Source organism: Olea europaea, chromosome 2, assembly GCF_002742605.1.
Source record: "Olea europaea var. sylvestris chromosome 2, O_europaea_v1, whole genome shotgun sequence".
Classification (NCBI taxonomy): Eukaryota; Viridiplantae; Streptophyta; class Magnoliopsida; order Lamiales; family Oleaceae; genus Olea; species Olea europaea.
Genome location: NC_036238.1, coordinates 1,039,564 through 1,049,509, shown reverse-complemented (window position 1 = coordinate 1,049,509; position 9,946 = coordinate 1,039,564). Strand labels below are relative to the sequence as shown.

The following is a 9,946-nucleotide window of genomic DNA, read 5'->3' as shown; positions in this document are numbered from 1 at the left end:
TAGACTTGATATAAAATTGAATAAATAGGTATATGATATCTTTCAATAGTTTAAACTTTTAGATATGATAGCTCGAACAACAATCACAATGGGATACACACATGCACACGCACGCACGCACTCGGCCGATCACACATCATTACCTTGAACCATTGCAGTTCCCTTTGAATTTGTAGGGCTTCTCCAGATACCCTCTAAGTTGAGACGGAGGAGATAATTTTGCAGCAAGATGTAAAAAATTGTTCTTAAAAATATCATGCTTCTTTGCAATTATACTCTTCTTTGTTCCTAAATCAAATATAAGGCTATAAATCTTCTCCTGACCCAAAACAATTGCGTGCGAAAAAATTGTTTTCCCACTTTTATCTTTTTTCCTTATAATTTCGGGATTCCATTTAATCATTTCTTTTATAAATTCAAGAATTCCATGCTTTATGGCATCATATATTATTTGATCAATGTCCATTTTTTCGAGCTGTGATTTGCTCAGTTGTGGCATTTCTTCAAACATGACATTTAGGAATTTCGCAACTTCGACATGGACTAACTTCCTCTGATATATGTAATTGATCTCTGGAACTGAAAATTAAGAAAAATAATGTTAAATAGCCCATAATATTTGATCGATTTCCAATACATAGCAGAAATTTTATATATGGGAAGATAATACATACCAAGGAATTGCAATATCCCCCAACTGAATTTGCGCACCAACTCCAGAGCTGCAAAACAAGACTTTCCTTAAAGGTGTCAAAATGTACTGGGTTATAAAAGCCTAACGCCACTTAATGAAAGCACAGACGAACCCATCATAGGCCATGGCATAGTCAGCCCACTTCGAAGATCCGTGGGTCCACATGTTCAAAATCAATTTAAAAAAGATTTTGACCCAGAATGGACTGGCCTAGCTGAGCCAGGGTTAGTCCAAGAGTCATCCTTGCCTGATTTGTACCTCTAAAACTAAATTTAGGGTGTATGAAGAAGACTTGAACAAGAAGAGGAGGAATATGGTGTGAAGGAGGAATATGGTGTGATTTGATGTACCTCGCGTAGTTATACTTAGGCCTCCATGTGCCTTCACTTCCATCATATCTTCATCGGATGATTCAATTTGAATATTGTGATCATCAATACTACTTGATGTTTGCATTTCTGCATGCTCATTGTCATGAGAACCATGATGACTTTCCCAAGGTGAATGTACTCTTAAACCTTGTGTAGCAAGTCTAGACAAGCAATACTTTTCAAAACGATCATGTTCAACATGTGCACTTATAGCTCGTTTGTTATTTTGTACTAAAATTAGAATTTATCTAAACGTGCTTTTGTGTTACATTGTTTACCAATGAAATTAATAGGAGAGCAAAATGTATACTTACAACTGTAGATGCATCTTTCCCAAAATTTAAGCTTAGTCCCACTATAAAATGCAGAGGGCTTGTGAGCCAATATACCGAGTACAAAATTGCCACTAGGATCTGGGGTAACACCCAGCTTTGGGTACCTTTTCAATAGCTTAGAAGCAACATCTATATTAATAAAAACAGCCAGAATTAGGTGTCCATGTCGTGGGGATTATGCCTAATCTCAATCTCAATCACAACCACGACTTTTAGTAAAATGAAATCAGAAAACATATAGCCTCCATTTGAAAAATTAATAAATCAATTTATAAAGAGGAATACTAGTTGGTCCCATGGATAATAATGAATAGTAGTTATGAATTGTGGCTGAAATTAATATTTGATATTGACTAATTTTATATGTGCATTAATATTAGGTTGATCTGCAATTGACGGACTCAATGCAGGGTTTGATTAGACTTTTCACATTATGCGTTCACTTACAATAAATTTCAGCTGTAATAAGACAATTAAGTAGTGTGGCTCCATTATCACCCTTTTCAGGACTTAGCTCATGTTTTGGCGTCACTTTGTATAAATAACGAACCATGTCCTTTTGTCCATACAATGCAGCCACAATCACAGGAAGTTGCCCATCTTCATGATCTACACTTGCGATTCTAACTAAGTTTTTGTTCTTAATCATCATTGTCTTAGCCTGCTTCTTCGTACCACAGATCGCAGCAAGAGACAATGCCGTAGCACCATGATCATTTATCATTTGTAAGTCATCCGCATTCATCAAATCTACAAGTTTTTCTGCAATTGCAATTTTTCCAAACAAAATTGCAATGTGCAGAGCTGTATCGTCGTGTAATGTAACTCTTGCCCTAATGGCATCTGGCTTCTGCTGAAGGAAAACTTTTGTATGATTCAAGTTACCTTCTTCAATTGCCTTGTATAAGGACTTGTAATCAAGGTACTCTCCCAACCCTGCACACAATGAATTCAACCTGTATGTGAGGTGTTGTGTCAAATACAAAGATCAAATAAATAAAAGGGAAAATTTGCTCGACCTCATTGTTCTTGTGGAAGAATGTCTCACTTAAAATTTCTAGATAGCTACCCAAGTTTGCATGACAATGTGATGGAGATTTGAATTGTTTCGGTCTTTGAGAACTGAGTGTGCAACTATAATGAAAGGTTGATGACTAACTTGCTCATTTTTAACGATTGAGAACCAATATTGCAATTTCACGTTTCTTCTAATATGATAAGATTTTAGACAAGCTAGTTTCTCACAAAGATTGATACATTAACATTATCTTCAATTGGAATTTCTTTAACATAATCTAAGACTGGCACTGGCTGTTGTGCCTTTCCCGAAGTTCTCTCAGGCAAATGAGTCCATGCATATTGAGCAGAAATGTGGGGATCTTTAAACTTAGAAAATAATGCTTGTCCACATGAAAGTTGAATTGCATGCAAAGCCAGAGAATTCTTTTTCTTTCATTCTTCATGCACTTGTTTATTTGTCTTATCTGGTTCAATCTCCTGACCAGAGACAACACTCCAAAGCCCATTCCCAACTTAATAATTTTTCAAGCAAATTTTCCAAGATTCAATGTTATCCTCAGTTAGCTCCTCCGGCATAATTCCCAAACCTGCTAGATTATGCTTTTTATCTGTTCACCAATCAAAATGAAAGATCAGCGAAAAACTTAAAACAGAAGAAAAGAAAGTTTGATGACTAAATGAAACAATGCTGTAAGTTGGGTGACAAACAATGTTTTCAAACTGGTCGAGAAAGTTGAAGTGCCTGGCATTGTAAGGGGACCACAAAAAGATAATACACTCTTGGTTACTTCAGGAGTTTTATTCAAAGCATAAAACTAGCAATTCTATAATAGAACTCGAGACAAAAAAGAAACTTTAGAAAAAACCACAGACCCAACAAACAATGCAAAGTAAATTAAAATCATCTTTCTTGACTTTAATTTTGTCATCTTCTCTCACTGGGATAACACTTGTAAGTATGCTATGATCATCAAGAAGGGCAATCAGTCTTTATAGATGCATAATATAGAATTACTCTATGCTTAAGTAAGGTACATTATTTTATTTTTTTTTACTTTTACCTTTTGTCTTCTCTCTCTCTCTCTCTTTCTTCTTTGCCGTCCAGGAACTGGTGTATTCCAAGCAATTGTTCTCAACTTCTTGGAGGGCCAACAATGTGCTGCACATTGTAAAGACAAACAAAATTTACAAAAAAAATTTGGAAACCAATAATGTTCCTAATTAAAATGATTTCAAATTTCCTCCTTTTTTTCTTTTTAATTAAATTAACCACGAGAAAGTAAAAGTATTTACGTGAAAAAAAAATAAAATAAAAATTTAAGAGGAAAACATGTAACCTAACTTTGGATTAATTAATTTTCTGATAAGTAAAATCTCAAATCTTTAAGATACGCAAATAAAAATCAAAGTGTAAGAGATTATGCTACACCTCTTAATAAGTTTTGTAGCGGGCGAGTGAAATAAGCAACAGCCTGGAAAATTTATGTAATTTGCACTAAATAAAATATTTTTTTTATCTAATTTAAATAGTTGTAAAAACAACACTTTATTAATAAATTTTTTCCATAACTCATTTTTAATCACATTCTCCCAATAAAATAATTTTACATGGATACTCTTTATCCCCACAATCTTTCACAAAAAATCATTATTACAAAATTCATTTTTCACAAAAAATGGAGCTCAAACCGAGCCTCAAACCATGTTGGCAGGACAACATTGAAGCAAGGTGGCCCAACTTTTTTAAATGAACTTAGACACTTCGACATTTTAATGTTTACTTAATTGGGCCTAATCATAATCGGCCTAGTGCTAAGCATCAAAGGGAAAAGTCATGTCTATTAGCAAAAAAATTCATATTTAAGGTAGTTATAATACACAATTTCAAAATTAAGAAAATAATTTTAAAGTTTCAAAAATTATGTCTTAATTAAGATTAATTAATTAAATAATACATTAAAAAATATTGTATTAATTAAATATATTAATATCACAATATTGTACAATTTACAATAGTAGTTACAAATTTTATGGATTCAGAACTTATTTTTTGGTTACAATTATCAAATTAATTGATCGCGTAATATTTATTAGTCACAAATCAAAAATTTTTAATGTCACAATTTATTTTATCGATCATGAATTATCAAATTACTAGGTCACGTATTATTTCTCGATCACAATTCACAAATTTTACAGGTCACAACATATTTTACAATCACATAATTTTATTATCAACATACCTTGGTTATCAAGTTTCCTTTATAATTTGAATCCCAATCGTATTGGAACAATGGACAAGGCAATTTAGTTCTATATACATAAATCTAATGGGCTGTGAAAGTACATACATATACCAATACAGCTTCCATTATTGGTGCCACAAATCAACTGCAACCAGGTTTTGGAGAAGATCAGAGAGAAGAGCTCAGGGTTAAAAGCTTGTAGATCAAGACAGTAACTATTATTGGATGGGTTGGAAGCTTGCAAATCAATCAACCTCAAGTAAGAAGATAAAGAAATTTATTGCTTGGAATAGGTGTAAATTCTAAACACTGACGTGGCAATTGATTAGAAATGCGACACATAGAAATCTAGTAAAGATCTCGTCCATTAAACTTATTTTGATACCCCCCCCCCAAATCCTAATGAACCAGCGTAGGTCTAGAATTGTTTATGTTGTAATTCTAATTCTTGATTTATTGCATGATTTTATAGTTGAGTGATTCCTAGATTCGTTCTATGCGCTTATTTGAATGATTGCATTTATTTATGGATGAATGAGTGTATGTATGATTAATGAATGAAATAATAATCAATTTTTTTCCTAGCTATTAAAATGAGGCACAAGGGAAACAATTTTGTTAGGCGACGTTTGTTAGAACAAGCACATAAGCTCTAATTTAATAAAGGCGAAATAGAATTCATCAATGGCATGTGGCTAAAAGAGAAGTACTTCAACAAGTTGAATTCTTATTAAAAAAAACACCATGGATACATCAACATTTAAAATGACAGAAACCAAAATGAACAAACAACACATTTGGGGCACCACATTCAGTAGTACCATATAGCATGACTGAATATTATTTTTCTTCCTCAATAGTATCAAATGCTATTTATTCAACCATACGCTCGAAACTTAGCAAAACAGGATTTCTTCTTAGGTTTATCAAATATCCCGCCTACATAAGTCCGAATTGTCATCTCAATCAAGAGAGGAAACTGCAAGATGGAGAAAATTGCTATCGGAATTGTTGAGAGGATGATGATTGGAATGGTAATCCAAGACAACTTCTCATGCAGAATCAAATACAATGCAGAACCAAAGGATAACATCATGGTAACAATCGAAAAGAACAGACACGTCAATCCAATTATTAATTTCTTAGGTAAGGACTTGAGAAAATCTTCTTCAGCGTAACGCGCCGTAAGAATTCCTAAGAACATCAACAGCGACGTAGTTGAACTGAACATCGACAAGGCATTTGAAATCATGAAAATCAAGAATGGAATTCTTTGAGTTTCCAACATTGTTGGCAATCCTGTCTCGTTTCTATTACCACCTGGTACTGTGAAAGCTGTTGTGAACATTACAGCAGCAATTAGAGTGCCTACTATCATGCATGATGTTGCTGTGCTTTTCATCCAGTCCTCTGCTACTTTGACTAATTTCTCGTGTTCATCAGTGAATAACATTTTGGGTGTTTTGTTGATCGCATTTTTTTCCTCTTTGAGTTTGGGTTGTACTATGCTCTCGACTTCCTGTGTATCGGAAGAAACAACATAAGATGATGAAAATTAGGATACACTGACTTGAATAACAATCACAATGGGATACAAAAATACGTTACCTTAAACCATTGCAGTTCCCTTTGCATTTGTAGGGCTGCTCCAGATACCTTCTCAAGTTGAGGAGGAGGAGATAATTTTGCAGCTAGATGTAAATGATTGTTCTTAAAAATATCACGCTTCTTTGTAATTATCCTCTTCTCTGTTCCTAAATCAAATATAAGGCTATAAATCTTCTCCTGACGCAAAACAATTGCATGTGAAAAAATTGTTCTCCTCTTTTTATCTCTTTTCCATATAATTTCAGGTTTATATTTAATCATTTCTTCTATAAATTCATGAATTCCATGCTTTATGGCATCATATATAATTGTATCCATGTCCATTTCGTCGAGCTCTGATTTGTTTAGACGATGCACTTCTTTAAACACAACAATTAGGAGATTTGCAACTTCGACATGGACTAACTTCCTCTCGTGTATGTAATTGATCCTTGGAGCTGAAGAATTAAGAAAAATTTCAATTTATGTGTAGTAGAAATAATATACAAATAAGAAGATGATACTTACCGAGGAATTTCAATATCCGCCAACCTAATTTGCGCCCCAATTCTAAAACTGCAAAACAAGAATTGACTTAGAGGTATCAAAATGTGCCTTAACCCATGAAAGCACAACCGGGTCCATCACAGGCCATGGCATGGTCAGCCTACATCTACATTTGGTTGGGCTCAATTGTGAAGGGACATGGGTTCACACGTTCAAAATAAATATAGAAAAAGACTTGGGCCTGAGATGGACTGGCCGAGCAGAGCCAGGGGTGGTCCAGGAGTCAATCATGGCCTGATTTATACCTCTAAACTAAATTTAGGTGTGTGAACAAGAAGGGGAGGGACAAATTGATGTACCTCGGGTAGTCATAGTTAGGCCACCATGTGCATCTTCGTCGCGTGATTCAGAAATTTGAATGTTGTGATCATGACTAGTATTTGATGTTTGCATTTCTACATGCTCTTTTTCATGGGACCCATGATGACTATCCACTCTTATACCTTGTGTAAAATATTCAAAATACTTTTCAAAACGATCAACATTCAACATGTGCATTTATAACATATTTTTATATTGCACTGGACAGTATGAAAAGGAAACTAAAATTTATCTAAATATACCTTCGTGGTAAATTGTCTGTGAATGAAATTAATAGGAGAGCATTTATATACTTACAATGGTAGATCCATCTTTCCCAGAAAGTAAGCTTAGTCCCACTAAGAAATGCTGAAGGCTTTTGAGCCAATATTTTGAGAGTGGAATTGCCACTTTGATCTTGGGTAACACCCAAATTTGGATACTCGTTCAATAGCATAGAAGCAACATCTACAATAAGAAAAGAGTGAGAATTCGGTATCCATATCATATGGATTAAGCCTTAATCTCAATTGCGACTGAAACTTCTAGTAAACCAAAAATTATTAAAAAAGAAAAAAGAAAAAAGAAAAAAAAAAACCTATGTCTGGCAAAATTTATGATCAATTTATAATGAAGAATATTAGTAAATTCCACAAAATCTGTGGATAGTAGTGAGTAGTTATTATGAACACACATTTGAAATTAATGTTTGACTTTGATTGAATTTGTAAACAATTTATAAATTGTATTCACATAGTGATTTTGAGTGCTTCACACACTCAAAGTGAGAACTATGTCTTCACTACTGTGAAACAAAATGGCCACCTAAAATATGAAGTATATATGCATGGATATTAGGTTTATTTGTAATTAACGGAATTATCCAAGAGTGTGATCAGACTTCATACATTATATGTTCACATACCATAAATTTCAGCAGTAATAAGGCGATTGAGTAGTGTTACTCCGTTTTCACCCTTTTCGGGACTCAGCTCATATTTTGGTGTCACTTTGTATAAATAACGAACCATTTTTTCTTGTCCATACGATGCAGCTACAATAACAGGAAGACGCCCATCTTCATGACCTTTAGTTACTATTGTAACTAATTTTTTGTTCTTACTTATCATTTTTTCAACCAGTTTGTTCTTGCCACAGATTGCAGCGAGAGATAAGGCAGTAGCTCCATAACCATTTGTCAGTTCTAAGTCTTGTGGCTCCATCGATTTTACAAGTTTTTCTGCAATTTCAGTTTGTCCAGACAAAGTTGCAATGTGCAGAGCTGTCTCATTGTGTGCTGAAACTCTTGCATTAAATGGTAGTTCTTTCCGCTGAAAGAATTCATTAGTAGCATGCCAGTTATCTTCTTTAATTGCCTTGTACAATGGCCCGTAATCAAGGTTCTCGCTCGTCCCTGCAAATAATGAAATCGGCCTGTATGTAAGGTGGTTGTATCGAATACAAAGTTCATATAAAAAAAGGGGAAATTGGCACCACCACATTGTTCTTGTGAAGGAATATCTCAAAATTTATAGATAACTACTCAATTTTGGATGACAATTTAACGCAGTTTCTCTAAACCGATTGTGCAACTGCAATAAAAGGTTGATAACTAACTCATTTTTAATGAATGAGAACCCAGAGTGCAATTTCATGTTTCTTATAACATGATGATTTTAGACGAGCTAGTGCATCACAAGGATTGATACATTACCATTGTCTTTGTCATGACTTTCTTCATCGTCGTCCCAATCTCTCTCATAAGTCAAATGAGTCCATACATCGCGAGCAAAAATGTGTCCTTTAAACTCAGAGTACATTGCTGATCTACATGAAAGTTGAATTGCATGCAGCGCCAAAGCATTCTTTTTCTTCCATTTTCCATGCTCTTGTTTATTTTTCTTATCTGGTTTAGTCTCCTTACCAGAGACAACACCCCAAAGTCCATTCCCGACAAAATAATTTTTCAAGCAATTTTTCCAATTTTCAAAATTCTCCTCAGTTAGCTCCTCTTGCACAATTCCCAGACCCGCTAGATTAAGCTTTACGTTATCTGTTCGCCAAATCAAAAATAAAAGTTCAGTGACAAACTTAAAGCAAAAGAAAAAAAAAATTTGATGACTAAATGAAACAATATATGCTATAAGTTGGGTGGCAAACAATTTTTGTAAAAATAAAAAAAAAATAATAATAATAAAAATAAAAAAATACCCAAGACATTGTACATACATGACTGACAGTGAAGAAAAGCTACAGTGCCCAGTAGAGTAAAGGAACCACAAAAAGTAATATATTCTTCATTGCTTCAAGAGTTCCATTCAAAGCTTAATATCAATGATGCTAGTTGAACTAGCAATTGAATAATAGAGCTCAAGAAGATAAGGAAACTTGAGACAACAAAAATAAAAATAAATAATAATAACAACACAAATAAGTTAAAGCAGCTTACTTGACTCTAATTCTGTCATGTTCTCTAGCAAGGAAGTCAATTGTAAATATGCTATGATCATCAAGAAGGGCAAGCAGTATTTATAGATGAACAAAATAGTATAACTCTATGATTAAGTAAGGTACATTATTATTATTATTATTTTATAAGATTAAGTAAGGTACATTATTATTTTACTTTTACTTTTTGTCTTTTCTCTCTCTCTCTTTGAATCTTCTTTGTTTCCACAGAACTGGTGTATTCCTAAAAAAATATTCTCAACTACTTGGAGGGCCAACAATGTGCTACACATTTTTTAGACAAACAAAATTTACCCAAAAAAAAAAAATTTGAAAAAACAAGTTCCTAATTGAAGTGTTTTCAAATTCCCCCCCCCC

The 9,946-nt window shown here is 33.7% G+C and overlaps 1 protein-coding gene across 2 annotated transcripts; it reads right to left on the bottom strand.

Moving 5' to 3' along the window:
* Nucleotides 1–5,367: 5,367 nt before the first annotated feature.
* Nucleotides 5,368–9,604, bottom strand: LOC111408365. Of its 2 annotated transcripts, none has more exons than XM_023038134.1 (8): nt 9,570–9,604; nt 8,835–9,173; nt 8,046–8,534; nt 7,439–7,588; nt 7,120–7,263; nt 6,782–6,829; nt 6,275–6,711; nt 5,368–6,185 (listed from the first exon to the last, which is right to left on the bottom strand). In XM_023038134.1, exons 1-8 carry the CDS (start codon nt 9,586–9,588, stop codon nt 5,544–5,546), a joined length of 2,268 nt encoding a protein of 755 aa, XP_022893902.1. In that variant the 5' UTR covers nt 9,589–9,604; the 3' UTR covers nt 5,368–5,543. The 2 variants fall into 2 exon arrangements, with proteins under 2 accessions (XP_022893902.1, XP_022893907.1); XM_023038139.1 differs by having other exon boundaries at nt 5,372–6,185; nt 6,275–6,420.
* Nucleotides 9,605–9,946: the final 342 nt, after the last annotated feature.

Coding starts and splice junctions, on each gene's coding strand:
- LOC111408365 (XM_023038134.1), bottom strand. Junction 8,535..8,834: donor AAGTCATGACAAAGACAATG/GTAATGTATCAA, acceptor CATTATTTGCAG/GGACGAGCGAGAACCTTGAT. Junction 6,712..6,781: donor GCGGATATTGAAATTCCTCG/GTAAGTATCATC, acceptor TTAATTCTTCAG/CTCCAAGGATCAATTACATA.